The following is a 27,187-nucleotide window of genomic DNA, read 5'->3' as shown; positions in this document are numbered from 1 at the left end:
GGCATGCGCACTTGGCACCAGGCGCCACAGTTCCCTCACGCCCCTCGCCCACTTCCGGGGCGGGTCCGCGGGACCCGGAAGTAATTAAGGAGCTGGGCCCGGAAGTCGGAATTTGGATTGTTTGCCGTCGTTTCTCCGCACTCGCTGCTCCTGGCACTGCCAGCGCAGCCGCAGCAGCCGCCGCCATGGGGAAGCGACAGCATCAGAAGGACAAGATGTAAGTTGAGCCGCAGCCGGGAGCGGAGCCCCGCTCGGCTCGGTGCCCGCCTGTCCCGCACTCCGCGCCGCCCCCCTTCCCTCTCTCAGAGCTGGTTCCCAGAGCCACTCTCAAATGCCGCTTCGTCCGAGAAGCCTCTGACCCCCTCCCCAGGCGGAGAATTACCCCCCACCCCATCCCCCGGCGCCTAGGTCTCCCGGGCTCCCGGTTCTAACGCACCGTAGGTGTCCTCATCCGAGCGTGGCCCACCCACCACCTCGGCGCTGGGCGAGCACGGGCCCCTGCACTCTTGAGGTCTGCTCCTGAATCAGCCCCTTCCTGTCCTGCGCCTCCAGTCTCCCTGCGTGCTGGTTCGTCGGGCTGCACTCATGCTCCGAGTTTTGCAGTTTAAAACAAACTAGTCTTGCCCCGTGCTCCCCTCCAGCTGCCACTGTGGTTTGTTGTTGTTTTTCTAACAAGACGTGAAAGGCTTGCATCTGCTTGCTGTGTTCTGATGTCTCTTGAAACCAATCCAGGCAGGCTTTACTCTGCAGCACTACTCTTGTCAGGATCCCAGTAACTTCTCTGTTGCTAAGTCTAGTAGTCAGTTCACAATTCTCATTTTGTTGGGCTTCTCAACAGCATATGACACAGCTGACCTTCTCGCTCCTTCTGAAGCCCTTCTTTGGTATGTGGGACACCATATGGTCTTGGTTTTATGTCTGCCTCAGTGGCCTCTCTATTCTCAGTCTCCTTTGCTGGATCCTCCTCCCTCTCTGCCAGACTTCATACATCCATGTTCTCCACGTTTTTTCTCCCTTTACCTTCTTCTTTGTAGTCTCCTCTCTTAAAATAGTCAGCTGCTTACTCAACATCTCCAGTTGGAGGTCTGATAGACATCTCAAATTTAATATGCTCCCCCCTCATTTCCCCCCTCTCAGTGGTCACACCGCCATTTAGTTTCTTAGGTCAGAAGTCTGGGAGTTAGCCTTGGTGCCTCTCTCCTGCGGCTCTCTCCTCCCCCTGTTCATCGGTAAGTCTTTGTGGTTCTTCCAGGAACCACTTCTCACTCATCCACCAACCGTCCCGTAGGTGGAGTTTATGTCCGCTCCTCCTTGAACCTTTGTAGTTGCCTCCTGATTGGTTTTCTGCTGCCTCTCTTGCTTGTCCCTCTCTACACAGGTGCCAGAGTGATGCTTTGAGGACTTATGTTAGATCATGCCAGGGCCCTGCACATAACCCTCCAGCAGCTTTCCATACTGCTTAAAGCTGATCCATAGCTCTTACCCAGCTTCTGGGTAAGACCGAGTGGTCCGACCACCACCCTTCTTCATCTGCTGCCCCATGCCCGTGTGCACACTCTTCTTCAGCGACTTCACCCTTTTCTGAAAACACAACAGCTGTTCCTGTCTCAGGGCTTTTATATGTGATAAGCCTGCTTGGTCCCTCTGCCTGGAAAGTTCTTCCCCCAGATCTTCCCATGGCTAGCTCCTTTGCATCATCAAGCCTTCTGTTAAGTTTTGTTCATTTTCTTCGGAGGAAAGCAGGATTGTTTGTATTTGCTTATTAACTTGTGTATCCCTGTGTTCTGTTGTATTTACCACTATGGGTCTGACACACAGTAGGTGTTTCATAAGCATTTGCTGAATGAGTGAAACGACTCAGTCATTACTTACTTCCAGAGACTGTCCTCTTTATAAAGGGGGGTGGTAGTAATATTCTCTTTCTCTTCTTCAGGTACATTACCTGTGCCGAATACACTCACTTCTATGGTGGCAAGAAACCAGGTAAGGCATGAAATCCTTCTGTTTCCCTTGGTGTGGATGTATGTGTGTGTGTGTGTGGGGGGTGTAATTAAGGAATGATGTCTTCACTATACAATAAGACTGTAAAAATTAATAATGAACAAGAACACAGAGGGGCGCCTGGGTGGCTCAGTCGTTAAGCGTCTGCCTTCGGCTCAGGTCATGATCCCAGGGTCCTGGGATTGAGCCCCATATTGGGCTCCCTGCTCCTCGGGAGGCCTGCTTCTCCCTCTCCCACTCCCCCTGCTTGTGTTCCCTCTCTCGCTGTGTCTCTGTCAAATAAATAAAATCTTTAAAAAAAAAAAGAACACAGAAAGTGTAGCAGACAGATAGGTTGAGAACACAGATTATTCACAAAAGAGAAAATACGCTAAACACATGAGAAAATGTTTAATCTTGGTGGTGATATTTTTTGTGTGTGTGAGAGCAAAAACAGGCTGGGGGAGGGACAGAGAGAGAGAGAGAGTCTCAAGCAGGCTCCATACTGAGCACAGAGCAGACGTGGGGCTTGATCTCACGACCCTGAGACCGTGACCTGAGCTGAAATCAAGAGTCAGACGCTTAACCGACGGCGCCATCCAGGCGCCCCAGTGGTGATACTTTTTGACATAGATTAAAATAACGTTCTTTTTTCTGTCAAGTTAATAAAGAATAAAAAGAATGGGATAATACCCAAATCTATCAAGGCTGCAGTAAAAAGAGTACGTTCTCATTAATTGCTGTTGGGGATAAAACCAGCACAGCCGTCTTGGAAAGCCAAGCCAGACCCCACAGCAAAGGTGTTAGGGTTGTGGGAGAGACCCAGCCGCAGTGGCTTAAGCAAGTACGTGCTTTTTCCTCTAAGTGTGTTCTTGATGCACTCCATGTGTTCTACTTATTGAAAGGTTTTTTAACCTACACTAGTTTTTGTACTAGGTAGTTTACATTAACCTTTTCTTAACGTGGGATTGAATTATTGGTAAGAACACATCCATGAGGTTATTCACAGAATAAACTTTCTTTTATTTTCATCTTAAACAGATATTCCACAAGCAAATTTTCGTCGTTTACCTTTTGATCACTGCAGGTAAGAGTTTCGAGTGTTAATCTGTCCCTCCTAGTTGTTTTCTGATACTCATTATTTGACAGTGAATCTGATCCTTGGAGATGTAGATGTGGGTTCTGTCTGTGTTCCCCTACCTAGATCTTCCTTGAATTGAGAAAAGGTGACCTAACAGTGATAAGAACTAATACTTACTTTGTGTTCATTCTGTGTCTGCATGTTTATGCATTGTTTCTTTTGGCTTCTTTTTTACCTTCCAAGGTAAGTAGACTCTGTCGTTAAGCCTATTTTACACTTGAGAGGATCAGTGTTTAAAAGTGGGAAGTCCCTCACCCCGGTGTCACATCTAGAAAGTGATGCCATCGAGGCTTGAACCCGGTGGACTGACTCCGGGCCCATGTCTTTCATGCTTTACTTTTAGTCCAGAGTCTAGGTAGTAACAGCATCAGTAATAGTCATGATACTGTGAACCCCTCCCCCCCCGGGAACACAGGTTACTGGTGGGGATGGGGAGAGACCCAGCTGTAGAGACACTCAGAGGCTTCTTCCTACCATGGTTGGTATGTGTATGAACAGAAGGTGGGTCTGCTGGAGAAGTGGGGCTAGCATTAATGAACCCCAAGACATTGGGGGTTTGGGGATGGTCCATTTGGGCCTGAGTTTCCCCAAGCTCAAGCTGTGATCATCCCTGCTCTGGACACATGCATCCTGTGTGTGTGTCCCATTGGTTTCTGATTCCGTAGGTCACGATGAGCCTTGAGAACTGACAGCGCTCCTAGTGTTCTCCACCAGACACCACAGGGCAGGAAGGGCCAGGGATGCAGCCACTCGGTCTGCCCCTGGAGGCTCCCTTGGAGCACTGAGTGAGGGCTTTCCCTGCTCCTGGCACTTGCTCAGGGAGGGTCAACAAGTGAGACCCAGGCATCATTGGCTGGATTTCTCCCCACCAAGTTTTGTCATCAGCCTCATAGGAATCTGTTCTCATTCAGAGTGTGTATGAATGGATTTTATGGAAATACTTTCATCCTTGGTTCCTAGTTCCTCCAAGAGGTCTCTAAACTGTGTTTCACCCACTTTTTAACTACCTTGGGTTCTGGGTAAAAATGTGCTTTGAGAATATGCCCTTTAAGACCCGTTTGGGAGAAGATGCATGTACGGTGTGTTGCCATTTGGAGCTTGCTTTGGTGTTGGGTCCTGTTTTCATCAGTCCCCAGCAGGATCACCACTGGGTTAGAGTAGTAGGTTGGGCCAGAGAGGGAGGGCTTTCTGGAGCAGCATCTGGGGAGGTGACCCTGTCACTGCCAGGCTGTCCAGGTCCGGGGGACTGACCTGTGCTGACCAAACTTAGAGATGACCGATTTACAAACAAGCCAGGTCAGCCAGGGCTCTTGATGGCTAGCGATGGAAACCCCGTGCAAGGAAAAAGGGTATTGGCTCAAGCAAGGTCACCATGTACAGTCTCCCTTCATCTATATGTTCTGCTTTTCCCAAGTAGACCCTCCACGAGGTGGTAAATGGCTTGTGGCAGTCTGGGTCTCTGCAGACCCATCTACCCCCATATCCATGTATTAGAACTTACCCAGGGCTCCTAGGGCACTTGCCTGAGTCATGTGCCTACCTCTTGGAAATGTGGGGGGAATTATGTGCACACTCTAAGCAGGAGCAAGCAGGGCACCCCCAGACCAGGATAGGTCCACCAGAGTCTCTTGGGACGAGAGAGGGCAGCTCTCAGTAGAAGAGTATGGCCTGCATGCCATGTGAGGTTTTAGGGAGTGAATTCCAGTCCTGCTGCCCCAAGGCTACCCTCAGGAACCTCTTTTGGGCTTGAACATGATGACACATGTCAGGTGACATGGTAGAGAGAGTGGGGAGAACTCGGCTGCTGTCCCCCCAAGGCCCCCTCAGCACCTCCTGGGACCCTTGCCTTGTATTGATTGGTGTGTGCAGGGAGCTTCTGAGGGGCGGGGATGTGGGGGTCACCTCTGTACTGGCACCTGGCCCCGGCTGGGCAGAGGAGCCCCGGAATTGTTGGAGGGAAGCAGGGAGGAACAAAGGGAGAAGTCACGGGAGCCACTGCGTGACCCGGAGTGACTCTGTCCTTTCTCAGTCTCTCTCTGCAGCCCTTCGTCTACCCAGTCTGCACCCCTGAAGGCGTCGTCTTTGACTTGCTGTGAGTTTTCCCTTGACTTTAGAGCTAACAAAAGGGGTGAGACTGTTGACACCCACTCAGGAAGGGGGTATGGGACCAGCTGGAGGGGTTGTGGCTTCAGGTAGTGCCAAGCCAGGCCACACACTGGGGTCTTGGCAGCCTCAGGAGCATTGGGTGGCCTCTTGGGGACCCAGGAGAGACTTCCAGAGCCTCGGGGATGAGGCCGCAGTGTTGGTGTGACCCCTGGCCAGGCAGCCTTGCTGGCAGGCACTACTGTCCCTGCCTGGGGTGGCATTGACCTCTCCCCGCGCATGGGGGAGCCTAGGGTTCTAATTGGCCTACCTATACCTGTTTTGGATGTTAATGAACTTGAGTACTTTTCACTTTATGAAAGCAGAGCCATAATTTAGGTACATACTTTCCCAGTGCTGTGTTTTGAAGCATGATGCTCAGTTTTATGTTCCAACATAAACCAGCTTCTATAACTTTTTTATGCTTCAGTCTCTTTTTAGAGAATGTGGAAAATATTTCAAAATAAAAGGAAAAATTTATCATAATCACACTATCCAGGATAACTACTGTCAACATTTATACTCCTCTTTTTCTGTGAGTTCATTTGTGGTACATGGTTGAGATAATACCGCAAAGATAGTTCCTTTTTTTTTTTAAGATTTTATTTATTTATTTGACAGAGAGAGACACAGTGAGAGAGGGAACACAAGCTGGGGAGTGGGAGAGGGAGAAGCGGGCTCTCTGCAGCCCGATGTGGGGCTCAATCCCAGGACCCTGGGATCACGACCTGAGCCGAAGGCAGATGCTTAACGACTGAGCCACCCAGGCGCCCCATGCGAAGATAGTTCTGAATCCATTTTTCACTCAGTTGTGTCGTTCAGAATTCTCTGGAAGCCTGACTTTCGATGCTGGCCCAGTATCTCACTGGATGGACGTATCAACATTTACATGTATCTTTTCTCGCTGGTTTGTGTTGTTTATCCGTAACCACAATAAAAACACTGGGCGTGTTTTTATTGAAACCCACGTATCCAGAAACACTCCTCACTTCCTTGGTCAAGGCAAGGTGCTAGCAGAAATGAAGCGGAGCGAAGCCCATTCGCAGCTCTCACCCGGACGGGGCCCTCCTGGATGGTGGCCTTGCCACTGGGCTGCACCTGTCCACCTGGCCGACATTCTCTCTTCTCTTCCCTTCAGTAACATCGTCCCTTGGCTTAAGAAGTATGGGACCAACCCCAGCAATGGAGAGGTAGGTGGCCGGGCAGGAGTTTAAGTGATGCCGAGTGAACGCTATCCTCGCGTCTGTCCTTTGGGTCTGTGGTTTTCGCGTACACAGAAGCGCGGTAGAGGACCGTTCACGGGGCACTGTGAATGGGACTGTCCTCCCCTCCCTTCCCCACACTGTTCCTTTCTGGAAATGTTCCCTCACGTACACACTTTTGTACAGGTGTACATCTTCTTTCCTTGGGCCATGGATGCAGTCACACGCGCGAACCCCTCTGTACCTTGCTTTCACACCCCTTGGAGTGTTGGAGATCTGAACACCCGTGCGTCGAGCCCTGCTGTGTTCTGTGGTGGCTGCACGCGTCTTCCTGGGGGGCTGCCGCAGCGTGTTTGAAGTCACCCGCTGTTACGGCGGACAGGGACTACCCTTGTGCACGTTTCTCTGGACACATATACGAGTGTCCTCCCAGGACTGCTGGGTCACAGGGTGGGTGCATTTTCTGTTTTGGTAGCTACTGGCAAATTGTCCTCCAGGGAAGTTGCAAACGCCTGTTCCCCTTTCCCCCAACGAGTATCATCAGGTTTTAGACATTTTCCTTGCCTCGCCTCAGTATGAAAGCATTAATTTTTTTTTTAAGATTTTATTTTTAAGTAATCTCTGCACCCAGCACGGGTTGGGTGCAGAGCCAAGTTCCAGCTTAGTTGCCTTTTCTGCCCCCCGGCCTTGCCTCCATCATAAACCTGTGGGGCTGCTACGTTTCCCACTTTCCTGTGGTCCCTTTACTTCTCGGAGCCCTCGCGTTCCCTCACACTGCAGGCCCATTTCTTCAGTTCCTCAGTTGCAGCCACTTCTTCAGCGAGGTGTGAGCCTGTGCCGCGTGCAGGGCCTGTGAGCTGTCGGCTGTGGGAGGCGGAGGCGGTCACCAGCAGGGAGCTGGGGGGGGGTGGTCTTGGGGAACGTCTGTGGAGCAGTGCTGTCGAAGCTGAGACCGGGGTTGGGGGGGAGATGGTGGTAGATAGAGGCCACGTCACGGGGGCCTTGAAGGCCCTGGGGGAGCTCAGGTTTGTTTTGGGGGTGCTGGAACCGGGCAGGGTTTCGGGCAGAAGCGTGTCACGATCGGGACTGTGTTTTAAAGGCTCACCTTGGCTGCGGTGTGGGAAACGGGACTATAGGGAGGCAAGGGTGGAAGGTGGGAGAGCAGCCAGGGAGCTATGCACTTGTCTGCGCGAGAGGTGCTGTGCAAACTTGGACCAGGAAGAAGGCTGAGGAGGTGGCACAGAGAGGCCGGACCCACCATTGCTGTTACAAATGGACCTGTGGGCCTTGTGGGGCCATCACATCAGGGTCTGTGTTTCCCCGGGGCCGGGGAGAGCCCAGTAGGGGCCTTTTAGTGCAGTCCCATCTTCGGAGGACTGGATCAGTTAGCATGTCCTATGCCGGGGATGCCAGGGACGGACGGGTGGAACCAGGTGATCTAGCCTGTGCTTGGTGTTCCGGGCCAGTGGGGCTTCAGCAGGAAGGCGGACCCCTCAGAAGCAGAGCCCCGAGCGGCAGGAGGGATTTGGGTGCACGAGTAGGGGCAGGCAGTTGGGGTGGAGGTGGGATGAGGAGGGCCAGCAGGGAGGGTGGGGACTTCTGTGTGACCTTGGAGGACAGTCGGCTCCAGGGTGTCTGGGGAGGTGCGTGAGGCTGAGAGGTTAACCTGATGAAATACTGAGGGGGCCGGTTCTGGCACCGTGGAGCTGAGAGCTGGCCGGAGCCAGGGCCTTGGAGCCGTGTCTGCTAGGATAAGGCCCTGTCCTGATGGGGAAGGCAGCAGGCTGCGTGAGGCCAGGTCAGTTCTGTGACGGAGACCCTGGAGGCCGTGCAGGGTGGAGGCCGCCGTCAGGGAGGCCCAGGAGGACCTGGGCTCTGTGAGGCTTGACGGGGAGGCAGTGAGGGCCAGGCCGTGTGAACCGTGTCCTGGTTGCCAGCGTAGGTAGGACAGGTGAAGTGTCACTGGTTCTTTACTTAGCCAAGGTCTTGTTACCTGATTCCTGGAGGCCCTTCTGTGCTGTCTGGGCTCCGCTGGCCCCTGTGACAGAGTGTAGGGTGCTGTGGGCCCCTCGCGTCAGGTGGGTGACTCACCAGTGGTCCTTCCCTGTCCTTGGAAGAAAGGGGGCTAGACTAGGGGTGCGCGTTCTGGGCCCGGCCACCAGAAAAAGCCTGTGGGCTTTTTTCTCAGACGGTTGGGGTGATGCTTACAGCCTGGCCTCCCTAAGGAGAGCGCTGTCCTTCGGGTGTCTGCTGTGTCCTTCTCAGTTTTGGTCATTTGGAAGCGTGACTGGCAGTGTTCCTGTGAGGCCTTCTGCTGGGAGCCACTGTGGGCTTCCAGGGGTTTCCTGTGGGGTCCGGGCTGCCTGCCTGTGCCCCGTGATTGGCTTGTGTTCGGGGTCCGTTGCCTTCCCTGATGCGAATGCCATGCCTGCCTCAGTGGAACAGCCAGGGTCAGGCTGAGGGTCTGCACTCTGCGCTCCCAGGGGTGGCTTTCCGGCCCCACTGTGCCCCTGGACTCCCTCATGTCTTCTTGTCCATGCTTGTCCTCATGGCCTCGGTCTCCTTCCCCGTGGATATTGTCATTCGGTTGCCTCTGGGCGCTTTTTGTTGCTTTGGGCATTTTGCTTCACAGGTGCTCTGCAGGGCCCCAAAACCTCGGCCTCTGGCCAGGCCCAATATGGCAGCTAACCAAGGTCAGTTCACCAAGGGCTGGCTTGGCCCATGTCACTTCTCGGGGACCCAGGAGGAGCATGTTATGTGCAGGGTCATGCACCCAGGCCGCCTGGGCCTGAAGGAGGAGGGCTATCTGATGGGAGCAGCCTCGGAGCGAGGACTCTGTTGTCTGCCCTGAGTTGAATGCTCACCTGCACTGGGCTGGGGGTGGTGGTGGTGGGGGGTGGGGCGAGGACACAGGGGCCCGGCCCTGGGATGCCCACCAGCGTTTCCTCTGTGCCTCGCTTGGGTAGGCAGGGCCGGGCCTGCACCAGAGTGGCCAGGGGCCACCGGGATGTGGGCCCTCAGTCAGGCGCTCCTGGGCACGCAGCCTTGCCTCCCCCTTTTGGGGTCTCTCCACGGCCCCCTTCACTTGTTCCAACCCAGGCCCCCGACTCCAGGGCAGCTTTTTTCCTCTGGCTGTCTGGACTTTGTTTTATTGTAAGGTTTGCCATAGAAGAGGTAAACCACAGACAGTGCAGGAACTGTGAAAAATAGAGGACCCATCACTCAGCATGTGGGGGTGTTGATTCCTTCCCCCCCCTTTTTTTAAATTTTTTTTTTTATGTTAATCCCCATAGATTACATCATTAGTTTTAGATGTAGTGTTCCATGATTCATTGTTTGTGCATAACACCCAGTGCTCCATGCAGAACGTGCCCCCCTCAATCCCCCTCACCAGGCTAACGCATCCTCCCCCCCCCCCCCCCCACTTTTTAATGTTCTGTCTTTCTTAAATAGTCCTACAGCAGAACAGTAGGGGCACGCCTATGTGCCCCCCAGCCAGATGAAGAAATACATTCATTTTTAACTTCAGAAGTAGTCAGTGCATCAGGGCTCACAATAAAAATGTGTCAACATTTGAGAAGTATAAAACACACCTCCACCCTCAGCCTCTAGGTGGGGGTCGCCCCTGTGAGCGGGTCAGTGTGCCGCTCAGAGGCTGGGGGTTCCGTGGGGCGGCCCCTGCGGCTTTACCTCTTGCCTGCAGCTGTGAAGGCTTGCGTGGTCAGAGACTTTGCCCATCTCTCTGCTTCACCCAGCCTCATAGGCTCCGCGTTTCTTCACATCAGCCACTTACTCGTTATTACTAATTATTAATTCTTCTTCTTCCAGAAACTGGACGGGAGGTCCCTGATCAAGCTGAACTTTGCAAAGAACAAGGAAGGTGAGTGATCCCTTTTACAGCCAATTCAAAGACTGTGCCACAGACCCCAATGCCCCTGCTTCTCACCAAGTTCTCTGCAGAATCCATCATTCCTTTCTGATCAAGCTGGACACTTAATTTTTCAAATATGTAGGGGCGCCTTGGGCTGACTGAGTCAGTGGAGCACGCAACTCTTGATCTCGGGGATGTGAGTTCAAGCCCCACACTGGCAGTAAAGATTACTTAAAATAATAAAATGGTTAAAGTGGCAAAGGTTATGTGTACTTTACCCCAATTAAAAAAAAGATGTAACATAATTTCTCCTTAAAGGTCCAGGTAGTTTAAAGCTGGGGATGGGGTGGAGGATGAAATGTTGAGTTTTGGGCACTTGTTCCCACGAGGGCAGTGGGGCCGTGAGGGTTGCTGATGGCCTTTGTGCATACAGTTGGGCCCTGTGGGCATGGACCCTGTCTAGCTGCGACCCTGGTCTGCTCATTGCTGGGGGCAGGAGCTGCTCAGAGGCCCAGGGCAGGTAGGTGTGGGGGTGTGATGGATTTGCCAGGTTCTTCGGCTGGGCTTCTCCTCACCACTGCTTGTGAAGCCCCACCCCAGCCCAGGGATCTTGCTTTGTAGTCCTCCACACCCTCCGCTGTTCTTGTCAGATACCAGAGCTGAGGTGACCCTCGCAGGCACCGACCTTGCTCTTGGCTCTTTGTGGGTCTGGCACAGTTCTCTCAGCCCGTGTAGATGCCACGGTTGAGGTTGTCTGCGCTCCCGGCAAGATGCTGAGGCACCTGACGCTGGGGCCCGACACGCCTGTCTTGCCCCAGAGCCGGTGCCGGCTCACCGTAAATGAGGGAGTGGCCTCGACAAAACAGAAGCACAGCGCTTTGTGGACGGTGTTGGAGGTCAGGGAGCTCCACGCTGGTAGCCAAGCACTGTAGACCCCCCGCTCTGAGATCGGCTAACTCAGAGGCCCACAGTGTGTCTCTCATTTAGCACATATTTACTGAGTGCCTGCCATGTGCAGAGAGCAAAACAGGCCACATCCCTCCTGGAATAAAAGGAGCTTACGTTATGGTGAGGGAGGAAACTGGAAAATAGTTCCCCATAGTGCGTCAGATGCTGCTGCTTCCAGCAACCAAAGATAAGGAGCGGGGAGGAGAGAGTCATAGCAAGACACGCTGACGGGGTTTGCGTGGGAGTCCGATGAGAGAGGAGGCATGAGGGGATGTGGGGGAAAGCATTCTAGGCAGAGGGCACAGCCAGTGCAAAGGCCCTGAGGAGGCCTGTATTGCTGGAACAGTGTGAGGGGTGGAAGCAGGGGGCTACGGTCAGAGGGGTCTGGGTTGGGGCGAGCAGAGCAGTCGTGCACGGCATGGGCAACCACAGGACTCTCAGCTGCCAGCCACAGAGGAGAGACGAGATCTGACCATTCACCTGGGGTTTTTTTAACAGTTTTTACCAGCAAGCACTTTTTTTTTTTTTTAAGTACGCTCCACACCCAGCATGGAGCTCAGTGCAGGGCTGGAACTCACAACCCTGAGATCAAGACCTGAGCTGAGATCAAGAGTTGGATGCTTGGGGCGCCTGGGGGGCTCCATAGGTTAAGCGTCTGCCTTCGGCTCAGGTCATGATCCCAGGGTCCTGGGATCGAGCCCTGAGTCAGACTCCCTGCTCTGCGGGGAGCCTGCTTCTCCCTCTCCCACTCCCCCTGCTTGTGCTCCCTCTCTCGCTGTGTCTCTCTCTGTCAAATAAATAAATAAAATCTTGGGGCGCCTGGGTGGCTCAGTCGTTAAATGTCTGCCTTCAGCTCAGGTCCTGATCCCAGAGTCCTGGGATCGAGCCCCGCATCGGGCTCCCTGCTCGGCGGGAAACCTGCTTCTCCCTCTCCTACTCTCCCTGCTGTGTTCCCTCTCTCGCTGTCTCTCTCTGTCAAATAAATAAATAAAATCTTTAAAAAAAATAAAAAAATAAAAAAAATAAAATCTTAAAAAAAAAAGAGTGGGATGCTTAACCAACTGAGCCACCCAGGCACCCCTTTTGCTTTGTTGTTGTTTTAAAAGATGTATTTATTTGAGAGCGAGCGAGAGCATGGGCATGTGCGTGAGGAGGGGGAGGGGCAGAGGGAGAGGAGGAGAGAGAATCCTCAAGCAGACTCCACGCTGAGCACGGAGCCTGCCATGGGGCTCAGTTCCAGGACCCTGAGACCATGACCTGAGTCGAAGTCAAGAGTCGAACGCTTAACCAACTGAGCCACCCAGGTGCCCCTTTGGCTTTGTTTTTAATTGAAAACTGCAGACACATGAAAGAGAGAATTAGTATGGTGATCCCCTGCCCCGTAGCCATCACCCAGCTTCAGTTCCTGTCCACTCAGGGCTGTGTGATTTTATCTGCTCACCTGTGGCACCTGCTTCAGTAATTTTGAAGCAAGTATCATACCATGTCATTTCATGCCTAAGTACTTCAGTGTGTATCTGTAAATGATAAGGACTTAAAAAGTAATCAGTACTATCATCACACCTAAAAAATTTAACAGGAATTATTTAGTATCATCAGATATCCAGCCCGTAGTCAAAATTCTGGAATGCTTTCATAATCGTTTTTTTATAGTTTTCAAATTAAGATTATTTATTTCTTTGACAGAGAGAGAGACAGCGAGAGAGGGAACACAAGCAGGGGGAGTGGGAGAGGGAGAAGCAGGCTTCCCGCGGAGCAGGGAACCCGATGCGGGGCTCGATCCCAGGACGCTGGGATCGTGACCTGAGCTGAAGGCAGACACTTAATGACTGAGCCACCCAGGCGCCCCTCAAATCAAGAGTTTTTAAAAGTCCACACAAATCCGTGTGATTGCTATCTCCTAAATCTCTGATCTATAAATATTCCCCCCCCCCCCCTTTTTTTCCACAATGTATTCGTTGGGACTTACTTGAACGGGCTTCCTGGCTGCCTGGTGTGGAGTCAGCGGGGCAGGGGCGGGGAGGGCAGCGGGAATTTGTTGCAGTAATGCAGGCGAGGGTGTAGGAGGTTAGGGAATGTGGCAAGGTCTGAGATGGAGGAGGAAGAGTCCAGGGTGGTGGCTGCTAGCAGCGGGCTGGGGGCTGATGGTGCAGACTCTTCCAGGGAAGGCCATGCAGGGCTTGGGTTTTGCAGGATGACTGGGAGTTTCCCACTGGGATTGGAGCAGGGGGCGTGAGCGGCTGACTGTCCCTCTGGGTCTCCGTTCTGGGCCTGCTGACACGGGGTTCTGCCTCCTCCCTTGCTCTGACCTTAGCCCTTTCTCTGACTGGTTTTGCATGGGCCTTCTTTCTAGGAAAGTACCACTGCCCAGTGCTGTTCACCGTGTTCACCAACAACACCCACATCGTAGCTGTCAGGACCACTGGTAACGTCTACACCTATGAGGTGGGTTCTCAGGAACTGTGTCACATGTAGGCTTTTCAGGTGTGTGGCTCAGGGCGACCCTGGGCTGGCGCTGAGTTTGCACCAGGCACCGTGGGCACAGCCTGGCCCCGTACCAGTGCAGTTGGGAAGAGGTGTGCCCTTCCTGCAGCCTCCAGACCGGAAACCTGGGGCGTGGTTTTGTACCCCAGGGGTCTGCCCCACAGTCTTTGTCTTCATTGATCAGGCCCTGGGAGGGAATCTGTGCTCTGAGGGCAGGCCCAGGCCTGAGGGGAGTGCTGAGCCAGGCCCCCCTACCCCCCACCGCCGCTGGCATCCCCCGGAGGGGCAGATGCAGGATGGTGGGCAGGCCCCACTCCCCGCCCCCAGCCTGCTGCTCCGGGTGGGCCGGCAGAGGGCACAGCAGCAGCCGTGTTGGCGCCGTGCAGCAGGGAAGCCCCCTCTGAGCTGTTTTCCCACCTGTCCCTGGCCGTTGGCAGGGTCTGGGTGGCCAGCGCTGCCCTAGGGGCTCCGGGGTCGCTTTTACCCAAAGAGTGCACAGATTTGGTGCGAGGGGTTTGGTAGAGCTGCATGGCCGGCCTTGTTGAGCCTGTTTGCTGATGTCACGTGTGTAATGGGAGTGTCCTTCGGTGAGCCTTGCTGAGATGGCTGATTCGAGTGTCCGGGGGCTCAGCAGGCTCCGCCCTCCGTGGTGGGGCTCTCGGCAGTGGGTACGCGGTCAGGCCGTCCTTTTCCTCACCCCTGGGATGGCGCTGGCACCCACCCAGGGCCAGGGTTGGGGCAGGCACCATAACGGTGGGCTCCCTCCTGGCTGCAGGCAGTGGAACAGCTAAATATCAAGGCCAAGAACTTCCGAGACCTGCTGACGGACGAGCCCTTCTCTCGGCAGGACATCATCACCCTCCAGGTGGGTGCCCTCTGCCAATCCCACCTCCCTGCCCAGGCTCTAGGGCCTGACTGGTTGCGGTTTCCCAGCTGCCCCCAGCTCCTGGCAGCGCCCCCAGCCCCAGCGCCCCTGCTCTCTATCAGCCCAGGTCTTCACACGGCCGCTTCCGTCTGGCTGTCACATCTCTCCTTCCGATGCCTGTCCTTGCTGCGTCAGGGCTGCTCATCTCTGCCCCGAAAGCCATGTCCGTATCCAAGTGGGAGAGGACAGGCTGCTGTGTGCCCTGCCCCAGCGTCGAGCGTAGGCGTGCCTCTAGGTGTCAGCCCTGAGTGGGTTCCTGAAAGACCTGGACTTAGAAACTCCGGAGATGGCCTTCGTGGGCCATTCCTGTCCTTGGCATGTCCCATCCTCATCAGCGGTCCATGTGTGCTCCCTCCCACGGGGTGGGCTTGCCGTCACCAGGGCCCGAGGCACTGCGGGCTCTGTGGCATCCGGGCTGCAGGGAGCGCGGGGGGCTGTGGGAGGCCTAAGGTGGCTGCCCCATGCCTGCCCACATCCCCTAGATGAACGTCCGTTCGTGCTCATCAGCCGTGTGCCGGGGAGAAGACACAGTGTGCCGCTGTCCCCACCCCTGCTTGTGGCCCTGCCTGGGCAGAGCCTGCTCCTGACCCCTGGTGCCCTCCGTTCCCTGCTCGATAGCCCAGATCTCTGTGCTGCCCCCGGCCTCTCTCCTTCCGGGCCCAGGATCCTCAGGCCGCCCGCCCATCCTTTGCTGCCCGGCTCACTCTGCTGCGTGTGTTCTTTTTGCTGCAGGACCCCACCAATTTGGACAAATTCAACGTCTCCAATTTCTTTCATGTGAAGAATAACATAAAAATAACAGATCCTGGTAGGTACAACCACAGCTGGCCTGGGTGCCAGGGTTTGGGTGAAACAGGTCAGTGCTTTCTGGGTAAAGCCCTCACCTTGCTGGCGGCGGGAGCACCCAGGAGCCTTGCCCAATCCCAGACCGGCTGGTGCTTCGCTTCTGTGCCGAGGTTCGCAGGACCACACTCGCCCACGCCCGCCCACAGGGGCCTGATGTGGGGAGTCCCAGCTGGGGCCCATATGCTTGGTGCCCACAGCCGCATGCAGTGGAGGCCTGGCTCCTGCCTCCGCCCCAGGGTCCCTTGAGGCCACGTCCTCTCCCAGGTCCTCCTCTCGCTCTTTAGAAATTGTCTCTGTTCCCATTGCGGGGACAGGTGATGACTGCGGGCTGCTGGGTCCCTCTGGTGTGGACGCAGGTTCTGGGAGGGGGTGTGACTGGGGCCAGGGCACAGCTGGGGACGGAGTCCAGAGCTGACCACAGCCGAAACTGTGGGCGGGCTGACTTGCCATCCTTGCGGGCTGTTGCCTCGAGCTCTTCCCCGGACCCCCTCCCCTGCATCATGGCCACCAGGAAAGTGTCACTGTGTGGAGGCTTGGGTTACTTGGCGTGCGTCCTGTTCCAGGCTTCTGCTGTTGCTGCTGGCTCTGGCCTCCTGTCCCCGTCACGCCTGTCTGGGGACATTGCTGGGGGATCAGCTGGCTGAGCAGGGCCACTGTGCTGTTTTGTAGATGAAGAAAAGGCCAGACAGGACCCATCTTATTATTTGAAAAATACGAACGCCGAGACCCGCGAGACACTGCAGGAGCTCTATAAGGAGTTCAAAGGGGACGAGGTCCTGGCGGCCACCATGAAGGTCCCCGAGAAGAAGAAAGTGGACAAGCTGAATGCTGTGAGTAGGCCGAGGGCCACACAGTTGCCAGCGTAGCCAGCCTGCCCATCCCAGCCCCTCAGAGGGGTCCTGGGGGAAGGGGCTCGGGGGGCCCTGGCATACATTTGGAGGGAGGTGGCCAGGACCCGTCAGAGCCCAGCTGCCCCTTGGGGGCCCAGAGGTGGCCTGCACTGAGGCTGGGGGTGGCAGGGCGTGTGCTGGGGGCCACACGGGGTCTGTATCTCACCCTGGCCCGAGCTCAGCAGCCTGGAGTGGGTAGGCTGGGTGGACCTCTGCCTGGTTACCACGGGACACTGTAGCCTCGGGACAGTGGGGAAGGGACAGAGCTGGTCACTTGGTGCCCAGAGGAAACCCAGGGAGAGACTTGTGTTTGAGGGTGCCGTGGTGCTGAGAGGAGGGCACGGCTGGTACCCACTGCCTGGGTGTCACGTTTGCTTCTTGCAACACCCACTGGTTGGCCCCGAGGCCCCCAGTTGGCAGTGATGGTGCCAGGATTTGTGCCCCGGCCTGTCTGGCCCCAGAGCTGCTCCTTCCCCTGTTCAGGCAGGGCTGTGGGGGGTAGCAGGGGCTCCGTGGCTCCCAGAGAATTATCCAGGAAAACTTGCAAGAGGAAAGAAAGTTTGTTCACAGTCCCACCCCTTTAAAACAATAGCGCTTAGCATTTTGGGGTTTTTCTTTCTGATGGGGAGAAATCCCCCTTTTTTTTTTCCTTCTCTGTCTTGGATAAAAATACAACATATTGGGGCTTATTTTTTCCTGATTAAAAAAGCAACTGTTTACTGTAGAAGACTGAAACCTTTGAAAAGGAATTTAGAGTCCCTCGTACTGTGAACCTCAGCAGTGACCAGTTCCTAGTTCAGTCCAGGGTCTCAGTTGCCACGAGAGCCTTGGCCAGTTGGGCCTCAGCCTCCTGCCCGGTCCAGGCCCTTCGTCGCACGTGCCCCCGCTCGGTCCCCTCACTCCCTGAGCCTTTAGGGAGAGGGCCAAGCGCCCCGGAAGCCTCTGCTGGGCTCTGTGGGTGGCGGCCAAGGACAGCTTTTTGGAGGAAGGGCCCCGAGCGGCCCCGAGCCGTGGGGTCCCGGCCTCCCGGGCCGCTGCTCATGGGCCCCCTGGTTTCCTGTGCAGGCGCACTATTCCACCGGGAAGGTCAGCGCCTCCTTCACCTCCACCGCCATGGTTCCGGAGACCACGCACGAAGCAGGTAGCTGCCCGTGTACCTGCGTCCGCAGCAGTGCTGCCTCACAGCGGCCGAGGGCGGGCGTCCTGCCCCCCCCCACACCCCCCCAAGCGTCACTCCATCGTGCCCGGCCCTCACGGGGGCTTCGGCAGCTCCCACCCTGTGGTCAGGCAGCGACAGGGGCTGCAGCAGGGGCCCGGCCGGGGGCAGGAGGTCCACCCTCTACCCGTCGGGGCTGCACCACCCTGGGCTCCAGCCCACGTCCCACCTCAGCACCGGCCCTGCACCCTTTCCTCTCGTGTTTTCGGCCTAACAGGTCCCCTTCCTCCCCACCGACCCCCCGTGTCCAGGCTTTTCTAGTACCCCCCCCCCCCCCTTTGGCCCCCCCCCCCCCCCCCCGTCCCCCTGTTCCCTAGACCCACCCTGTTCTGCAGCCAGGATCCTGTGAGCCCGGGCTTGGCCGGGGCCGAGCCTTGGGCTCTCCCCAGAGCCTGGTGTGTGGGGTCGGGGGGTGTTGCCCCAGCCAGAGGGCAGCACAGAGCTCGGGCCTCGGTTTGCAGCTGCCATCGACGAGGACGTACTGCGCTACCAGTTTGTGAAGAAGAAGGGCTACGTGCGGCTGCACACCAACAAGGGCGACCTCAACCTGGAGCTGCACTGCGACATGGTGTGTGTGGCCGCCGTCCCCGCCCCGAGCCCGCGCTCCCTTCCAGGGTCTTAAATCCGTAGCTGCCCTTGGTATGCGCTTGTGGCAGGATGAACGTCCCACTTGGTCCCTAGAAGGCCTGGGGCCCGCACTTCCCTCCCCGGAAGGGACCCCGTTAGCCGCGCACTGTTTCCTGGGCCCGTGTTCTGGGCAGGGGCGTGTGCACCCATCACACGGAAGGGGTCAGGCTCCACACACACACACCCCCCTGCCCCCCACCTGCTCGAGTGTCTCTCGGCGGCCCTCGCTCCGGGTCACGGCAGATGCAGGTGTCCGCAGCTCAGCCTCACGGGTCCTGCTTTACCGCGTCCGGGCCGTGCAGCTGACCGGCAGCCCTGCGGAGAGGGGCCCCGGGTGGTGCTTGCGCTCCTCCCGTCGGCTGCTCCTCACCTCACAGAAGTATCTGGGCTGTTCTGTAGACGCCAAAGACCTGTGAAAACTTCATCAAGCTCTGCAAGAAGCAGTATTACGACGGCACCATCTTCCACAGATCCATCAGGAACTTTGTGGTGAGTGACGAGAGTCCGCACTGGCCGCACACCTGCGCGTCCGTGGAGGCCGTGGGACTCCTGGCCGGGGCGCGTGCTGCAGGCGACTCCTGGGAGTCGTACCCGTGAGCCCCTGCTCCTCGGGCGGGGAACGTGTGGGGGGCTGACCCCCGCGCTGGGCTCCTGAGGGAGGTGGCCCGGGAGGGCGCTCTCCTCACCAGAGATAGGTGGGCAGCGGCCGCAGGGCCGGGCGGGGGCTCGGGCTCATGGGGCACGGCTTGCTGACTGGCTTTGGTTCCTCTCACAGATCCAGGGGGGTGACCCCACCGGCACAGGCACAGGTAGGCCGAGGGCTTCCCCGGCAGCTTTGGCTTCTCTGTAGGCCATGGGGGGGCGGGGGCTGGTGGGGGGGGGCCGTGTTGAGAGTTCCAGATGTGGAATCTGATAGGCCAGCCACCAACCTGCTGTGTGACCTCAGGCACATCCGTCAGTTTTCTCACTTTGAGAGGGTTGCAAGGCCTAGATGGATGGGGAGAGGCAACACGATGCCCTCTGGCCACTCTAGAGACCCCTCTGGGCCTGTCGGCTCCGAGGCCCAGACCGCTCCCTCACCCAGTGTGGCGTGAGCAGTCATGACCTGCAGCTTCCACCCTTTACTCCCTGAACTAGGGGTCCAGCCCCACGCAGGGCTCCGAGGGGCCGGGGGGCTGGGGAGGGATCCGTGGGGAGATGGTGACGAGGGTCCCTCGGGGCCAGGGCTGCCCTCTGAAGTACTCGGCGGTGCCCCTCGGCACTCAGCACACATTTCTGGAGCTGGGCTGCGTCCCACTGGCGGCACTGGGCCGGGACCCCAGCGTTGGTGCTCCCAGCCATGCTGCTTCTCTTGCAGGCGGGGAGTCGTACTGGGGAAAGCCCTTCAAAGACGAGTTCCGGCCCAACCTCTCGCACACAGGCCGGGGCATCCTCAGCATGGCCAACTCGGGGCCCAACGCCAACAAGTCTCAGTTGTGAGTCAGCGGGCGCCTGTGGGTGGGTCCTCCCTCTCAGCTTTGTCTTAAAGGATGTGCTCAACCTGAATCTCGCTCAGAAAGTGGGCAGCGCCCTGGAGGAGACTCCTACCCCCCCCATGTGTGTGCCTTGTGGCGCGTGCCCACAAAGGAACGTGGGTGGTTGCTCAGAGACCCAGGGAGGCCGCGGGAGGTGGCAGATGCTGGCCCCAGGCAGGGGTGGGGTGGGGGGCAGGGGGTGGCCTAGGATGTGCACTGCATTTATAGAAACGGGGAGACCTGGGGAGGGCATGAGAATTGTGCTTGCAGCGCTGATAATGTCTGATGCGTGCAACACCCAGGCTGGTCCTAGTGGGTCAGCCGAGGGGGTGAGAATGGGCTGGAAGTACGGGCCCGGGTGGCCCCGTGTTCTGATGGAAAGGCAGGGGGTGAGGGCCCAACGGGAGTGAGTATGGGGAGGGGAGCGGCCAGACCCAGCCTGGCAGGGCAGGGGTGGAGGGGCGTCTTCGGGGTGGTAGCAAGACAGTTTTCTGGAGGAGCCTCACACCATGGGGTGGGCAGGATAGGGGAGATCCGTCTGCGCAACGTGGTGGCTGGTGATGGTGGCATCGGGGGTGACGGCTTTCCTGCACATTTGATGGGATTCCCCTGAAGAACCATCCGGTTGGGTGGAATGGGGGTGCCCATCCAGCCAGGGTTTCTCTTGACCTGTCTGTCATCCCCTCTCTGGGAGTTGTAGGAGTTCACCTGAGTTTCATTATTTCTGATTTTTAAAAATTCTTTGTTTCTGCTTGTTCTTTGTCGACTCCTTCCTCTTTGTTTTTTATGAGGAGGTTTGTATTTTTCTTCAGAGCTTTTTAGATTAGGCATCTGTATTCCAGATATTTTTTTCCAGGTATTTCCAGTTGGAAAAATCGCCCATAGTACTTTAAAATATATTCCAGTATATATTCTGAGCCACCGAGGTGCTCCTAATTTGATATTTTAAAATCAAAATTCTTTTCCAATTCTGTTGCTCATATAGAGAAAGTCTATTTTGGGGGGCGCCTGGATGGCTCAGTTAAGCATCTGCCTTCAGCTCAGGTCATGATCCAGGGTCCTGGGATCGAGTCCCGCCTTAGGCTCTCTGCTCAGCGGGGAGTCCGCTTCTCCCTCTGCCCCTCCCCCCTGCTTGTGTGCATGCACGCACTCTCTTTCTCTCTCTGAAACAACCTTTTTTTAAAAAATTGATTTTAGATCTGCTTTATTAAATTCTCTTAAAATTCAAATGGTTTTTATTAAGAGTGTCTTGGGTTTCCTAGATACTCATGTTTATCAGCACAAGGTGGTGTTCCACTCTTCCAGCGTGAACACCAGTCCCCTCACGGTCAGACCTGTAAGGAGAGGACGTGGGCGTCCTGCTGTCCAGGTTACATGCTCTTTTGCCATCTGATCAAATTTGTTGCTGGGCCTACTTTTTGGGAGAGGCTGTGTTTCCAGATGCTTTTCTCTTAGCATCTGTTACTCTGGTCAGACCGTTTTCTCTTCCTTCTGGAATTTGTGGATAGAAGCTCTGGGTTGACCAGCCTTGCTGTCACTGTTTTGTCCTGGAGTAAACCTGGGCTGGTCCTCGCCGCACCGGGTGGTCCGCCGGCCACTGCTTTAGGCCGCGTGCCGCAGTCCTCACCCCAGAGCCGGGGCTGGCTGGTCGGGCCTGAGGCCCAGCGTGCACAGCCTGGGGAGGGTTAGCTTACATTGGGGTCTGCTTGGTAAGGTAGCTTGCCAAGGACAGCTTTTGCGGATTCTTCACGCTAATTCCTTAGTCGGGTTCCACTTTATGTGCCATCTGGGTAGCTTCTGTTTTGCCAGAATGTAACTGGTCCATCTCTAGCTTTCCAAACTTCTGTGGTGTCTGCATTCCCGCTCTCCTTAATGGTTTACGGAGGGCTTTTCTGGTTTTATTTTATGTAATTTCCTTCTGTTTCCATCTTCACTGGCTTCCTCCGGTTTCTCTCCTTTCTCAGGCTCCGCCTCTGCAAACATCCGGGTCTGCACATGCTGACCGCTCGCGCTTCCCAGCTTCACTGTCTTCTTAGGTCAAAGAACGAATCGTAGACTTTACTTCCTTTTTGGTATATCTTTGTTTGCCCTGTTATTGCTTGTCTTTCCTTCTCTTCAGGACTCTTTCGTTCCCTTTTAAGCTTCCCGACCTGTGTTAGAAACGCATGGCAGAGAGACCCACCTGGTGGCCAGAGTTCAGGTCTGCACACTTGTGGGCGTTGGCGTCTGTGGAGACTTGCCCGCTGGCCATGTCTGGTCAGGCCTAGTGGGCTCGGAAGTGGTGCTGTCCCCGGTGGAGTGGGTTTCTGGAAAGGGCCTCTGTCCCTTGCTGACTGTGCGTGCCGTGGGCCTTCGGGACGTGGGCGGCATCGTTCGGTGTCCCGGGAGGGCAGCCCTGCCCACACTGCTTCTCTCCATCTCTTGTTAGACCTCTCTTTCCTTTCTTTTACTTGGAGCTTTCCAGATTCTTGAAGCTTTAGGGCCGTCTTTTTAATGACACACACTTAGATTTGGGGTTATTTTAATTCAAACTGACAGTCTTAGGTGCATACTTCCAGTCAGTATCCATATTTTCTGTTATCCTAATTTGTACTTCCTGGTTCCCCCCCCCCTTTTTTTAAATTTTTCATTTCTTCTTTTCTCTTTCTCCTGCTTTGGAAGTTAAGTGTCACTTCTGGCTTTAAGTAGATTTAAAGTCTGCAGTTACCAGTTAATCTCTCTCTCCCTTCCTCGCAGACAGACCCTGCCCGAGCCGTCCCCCCAGCCCAGCCAGCTCCCATGTTCAGATAGCTGGACATTTAAATTTCACTCATTTCTACACCAAATTGGATGTGAAAGTTTACTAGGTCAGCATTTAGGGGTGTTTACCTACGTTCCTCGGCGTCTTTGCTCCCTTTCCTGCCCATCTCCTTTCTTTAAGTTCAGCATCCCTGCTTCTTCAGCTGCTGTCACAGTGGGACGGGCTCAGGTGTCCAGTCTCCCCCTCTGCCCGCGGGCTCTGGCAGTGTCTGTCCGCCAGAAGTGGGCCGCAGCCGGGGCTGGAGGCAGAGCTGGGGTCCCGGTCCCCTGGGCGGCCTTGGCTGACGGCCTGCCCTGACCAGGTAGGGTGTGGGGGCCACGCACACAAGGAGCTCCAGCTTCCCAGAGCTGCTCTGGGGGGACGGGGATGCCTGGTGTGTGCCCAGAAGTCTTGGGGGCCCAGCAGGCTGGGGGGGAGGCTCGCAGGCTCTTCCTGATTCCCCTTCTCCTCCTCGCCCAGCTTTATCACCTTTCGCTCCTGCGCGTACCTCGACAAGAAGCACACCATCTTCGGGCGGTAAGAGGTCTGGGGTGCTGGTGAGGGTGGGCTTCTTCCCCAGTGGGACCCTCTCACTGCCTTGCCCCCACACCTGGCTCAGTGCCTGCTTGCCCCCACAACCATCACTGCTGCGGTCACGGCCACACAGAAGTGGGGACTTGGGCCTTTCTGTTGGCCAGGGGATGGTTGGCTCCGCAGACCTGCCAGCCGAGGGGCGGGCCGCTCTAGCCCCCTCTGGCCAGCTGCCATGTCCAAACTCGCCCCCCTCGGGCTCCCCTCTGGCTGGGTCCAATTTGCAAGTCTGGGCCACGTCCTCTCCTCTCTGTCCTCTTGTCCTATGAAGGCCCAGATGGTATTTCCAGCTTGTGGCCTCGTGGCGTGTCACACCCCTCAGCTCGGCAGCCTGTCACACAAAAAGCGCTAGGGTGCACGGAAGCAGTGCGAGTACCTGTGGCCCGCTGGCCCTGCTCTGACCGCCCCCTCCGCAACCCCAGGCCTCTCATCCCTGTGGCACCTTCTCAGGCCCATTCTCTGCCCCTCTTCCTGCCATGCCACAGGGACTTGGCTTTTGGGGGTGCCCTGCCCTGGGGCACACTCAGAGGTACCCCTGTCCCTCGGCCGCAGGGTTGTTGGGGGCTTTGACACACTGACAGCCATGGAGAACGTGGAGAGCGACCCCAAAACCGACCGCCCTAAGGTATGTGCCGAGAGAGAACGGGGGTTCGCCGCCCAGGCTGGGCACCGGGCAGGCGGGTTTGGAGGGGCCTGCTGCCTCCTGCCGTCCCCTCACTTGCCCCGCTCTGCTGCTAGGAGGAGATCCGCATCGACTCCACCACGGTGTTTGTGGACCCCTACGAGGAGGCCGACGCTCAGGTGAGGGGGACACCAGGCGGGCAGGGGCTGCGGGGACCCTGCCCAGCCTGCGGGGCTCCGGACCAGCCGTCGCCGTGCTCCGTCACAGATTGCTGAGCAGCGCAAGACGACACAGCTCGAGGAGGCAGCCCCAGAAAACACAGGAAAAACCCACCAGCCCAAGCCGGGGAGCCAGGGCCCCCAGACGTACCGCCAGGGGGTGGGCAAGTACATCAATCCAGCGGCCACGTGAGTGCAGTGAGGGCGCACGTCCCGTCTGCGTGCTGCTCTCCCAGCCTCCCAGTGCCCACGGGTCAGACGCCGCCCGTGGCGAGCGAGCACCGGGCATGGGGGGTGAGCAGGTGCCGGGGGGGAGTGCCACCGTGCACGAGGACCCCGGGCGTGGGGGGGGGTGCATATGTGACTGTGACCTCACACCGAGCAGGTGCTGCGGGAGAGCGTGGGTTCCCAGCGTGGGGGACTGGTCCACGCCTAGCAGCCAGAGCGAGTCTCCGCTTTCCAGGAAACGGGCAGCAGAGGAAGAGCCCTCCACCAGCACAGCTGTCCCTGTGGCCAAGAAGAAGCCCAGCCGAGGCTTTGGGGACTTCAGCTCATGGTAGCAGCAGGTCGGCCCCTCTGGAGCCCCGGAGGGACTCAGGGCTGGGGGCCTGTGTCCACACCACAGAGTTCTCTGCCCTTCCGACTACAGCTTACTAAAGCTCTTACTTGTTGCCCGAGTCCCCTTTCCTGGCCCTCGGAGTCCACGGGCCTTCCCAGCCTTCACTCGGTACAGTGGCCCCGGGCCGAGCCCGAGCCCACGTCTCAGACTGCCGGGCATGGGCTGTTGCCCTTAGGCCCGCCTGCAGCCCGGGCCGGGGAGGAAGGCAGAGTCTCGCCTCTGGCTCTCCTACCCTTCCCCTCCCCGTCTGCGTCCTCCTCTCAGGGACTGTTTACTCAGTGGGGCACCTGGGACCTGGTTAGAAACACCGGCTCGCAGAGCCCGGATCTCCTCCCCTGGGGCCGCGGGGTGGGCGCTGCACCTGCGTGCTGCCCACGCTGGGGAGCTCCTGCCGCCCGGCCCAGGTGGGGGCTGTGCCCAGGACCCCCTGCCCCTCTGCCTCAGGATGGTAAGCGGAGCGCACGTGGGAGCAGCTGCCCACCCCCCGCGCCTGACTTCGTGCTCAAACACTCGACCCCTCACCCCAGCACTAGGGCTTCCAGACCGGCCTCACCAGCGTTTCCAGACTTAAAGAATCCCTTCCCTTATTTTTCTATAAATGTAAAAAAAAAAAAAAAAAACCCTAACGTTTGCAGGCCCGCCCTTTGTTTTCTGTTCGCTCTGTAGCCCGTGCCAGCGTGGCTCCCTGCTCCTGACCTTGACGCCACTACCTCGGCTTTCCCAGAGCACCTCTGCAGAAGCGTGGCCACAGCTGTCCACCCCTCACGCCCACTCCCAAGGCCTGTCGTCCTCGGGCTGGCACGGGCCACGACCCCCTCCAGCTGGTCACACTGCAAACTTCAGGCTCGGTCCTTGGTTCTTCTTTCCTTCACCCAACCCTCAAATGTCCACAGCAGCTCCAGAACACACCTGGGCTCCCCCTTTTCCACCTCTGATGCTGAACCCCAGACCCAAGCCTGGTCTCTCGCTGCCTCGGTTCAAGCCCCTCGTGCACGTCCACGCAGGTGCCATCTGGGCCCCCTTCCCAGAGCTCGTCCGCCCGTTGTCCTCTTGCTTCACGCCAGTCACGGGCTGTCCTGTGTGTGGAGAACAAGGGCTGTGCTCCCCACGCACCCTGTCCCTCCGCAGTCCTCTGCCTGTGGCAGCAGCTGGGGGCCGGGGCTCTAGAGAGTGCCCGCTCACCCCTCTGCCCGGGGCCAGGCCCTCGTCGTCCTCCTTCACGACCTCCTCACTACGACCCCTCCCGGCTACACCGAGACATCAGGTAGCTGCTGAAAGGCTTACACTGCAGTGTTTGTGCCCAGGACGCCGCCAAGAGCCTGTTCACCCAGGAGAGGGCTGCGCGCAGGGACAGCCGTGTAAACACAGCTGCTGGTGGCTCAGGGTGCGGGTGGGGGTGGAGGCCCTGGAGAGGGAGGGTCCCAGAAGGCTCCCGGACTCCTCAGCCTTTGGGGGCGGGGGGAGCTCAGGTGAGGCTTTCTCGGGCTACGTGCACCAGCCCCCTACCCTCCTCCCAGACTTGCCGGATGGGGAGCCCGGTGGCTCAGTGCTCCGGGACACGGCGGGCTGCATGTCACCACATGGGACCGGAGTGGTCACAGGAGGAGCTCGGAGACCCCAGACCCAAAGCTCCCAGCATCAGAGCAGAGCGCCCGAGACAGGAGGCGCTACGGGGAAGGACACCATCTGACAGTGGAAGCTTTATTTTTCAACCTCACAAAGACGCAGAGGACAGAGGGCTGGACACGGAGGCTGAAGGAGGCTTGTGCACGTGAGCGTGGCAGTCCTGCTCCAAAGGGCAAACCTTCCGGCTGCTGTCCATCTGTCTGTCCTTCCAGCTGTGCCCAGCGGCCACACCTACCTGGCCCAAGGCATGACGGCCAGGCCACCCTGGCCTGCAGGTCCACCCAAGAGCCTTTCACAAAGGACGGTTTACATTGCTGTAGGTCGTTTTGGAACTTAAATTAGTTTTCTAGATATTAAAACCACTTGGATTTTATAAGTACCTGGTGAGGTCCTCAGGTAAATTAAAGGGCTTTTGGAAAAATTCCCATGTCTGATCTTGCCTAATATCTGACAGATGCCATCAAGAATAAGCATTAGGTACAAAAATACTATATATATGTATATATAAAACGGCAAAACTAAACCACACTTCTAAAGCAGATGTGCTGTGCCAGAGAACACTACATAGTTCAAGTTAAATGCATTTATGATCCTGGCATCACCTCCCATTCTTTAAGGAAAAAAATATTTTAAATAATTTAAATAAAAGTCACAGGATGATATTTACTGTTTAGGAATTTAAGAGGGTGGAACATTCCAACACTTTACCAGCACATCTGGTTGTGGTCTCATGAATGTCCTTCCCTGAAGCCAGCTCACGGTCCGTTCATTTGGTTTCAAAAGGAGCTTGGATTTCTCAGAAGACCAACAAAAAAAGTGGTAAGAGTTTTCGTTGGTATCAATTACAAAAAAAAAAAAAATACAAAATAAGGCAGAAGACCACTAGTAAAAATGTTTCAATGCCATCACAAAAGACAATACAAAAACCAAAGTGCTCAAATCGAAG

The 27,187-nt window shown here is 56.6% G+C and overlaps 1 protein-coding gene across 3 annotated transcripts; it reads left to right on the top strand.

Moving 5' to 3' along the window:
- Positions 1-81: 81 nt before the first annotated feature.
- On the top strand, positions 82-27,099 carry PPIL2 (peptidylprolyl isomerase like 2). Of its 3 annotated transcripts, XM_032397578.1 has the most exons (21): positions 82-217; positions 1,934-1,983; positions 3,022-3,067; positions 5,151-5,213; positions 6,402-6,453; positions 10,294-10,345; positions 13,638-13,729; positions 14,544-14,633; positions 15,426-15,501; positions 16,209-16,369; positions 17,495-17,570; positions 18,107-18,213; positions 18,672-18,761; positions 19,048-19,081; positions 19,630-19,747; positions 23,046-23,102; positions 23,709-23,781; positions 23,895-23,957; positions 24,046-24,185; positions 24,382-24,562; positions 25,282-27,099. In XM_032397578.1, exons 1-20 carry the CDS (start codon positions 186-188, stop codon positions 24,554-24,556), a joined length of 1,647 nt encoding a protein of 548 aa, XP_032253469.1. In that variant the 5' UTR covers positions 82-185; the 3' UTR covers positions 24,557-24,562; positions 25,282-27,099. The 3 variants fall into 3 exon arrangements, with proteins under 3 accessions (XP_032253469.1, XP_032253470.1, XP_032253468.1); XM_032397579.1 differs by having other exon boundaries at positions 24,460-27,099; XM_032397577.1 differs by having other exon boundaries at positions 24,382-27,099.
- Positions 27,100-27,187: the final 88 nt, after the last annotated feature.

Source organism: Phoca vitulina, unplaced genomic scaffold (assembly GCF_004348235.1).
Source record: "Phoca vitulina isolate PV1807 unplaced genomic scaffold, GSC_HSeal_1.0 scaffold100, whole genome shotgun sequence".
Taxonomy (NCBI): Eukaryota; Metazoa; Chordata; class Mammalia; order Carnivora; family Phocidae; genus Phoca; species Phoca vitulina.
Note: the sequence above shows the minus strand (reverse complement) of the source record. Positions and strands in the feature narration are given on the sequence as shown.

Coding starts and splice junctions, on each gene's coding strand:
- PPIL2 (XM_032397578.1), top strand. CDS start 186: ATGGGGAAGCGACAGCATCAGAAGGACAAGAT. Junction 6,454..10,293: donor CCAACCCCAGCAATGGAGAG/GTAGGTGGCCGG, acceptor TTCTTCTTCCAG/AAACTGGACGGGAGGTCCCT. Junction 19,748..23,045: donor AACGCCAACAAGTCTCAGTT/GTGAGTCAGCGG, acceptor CTCCTCGCCCAG/CTTTATCACCTTTCGCTCCT.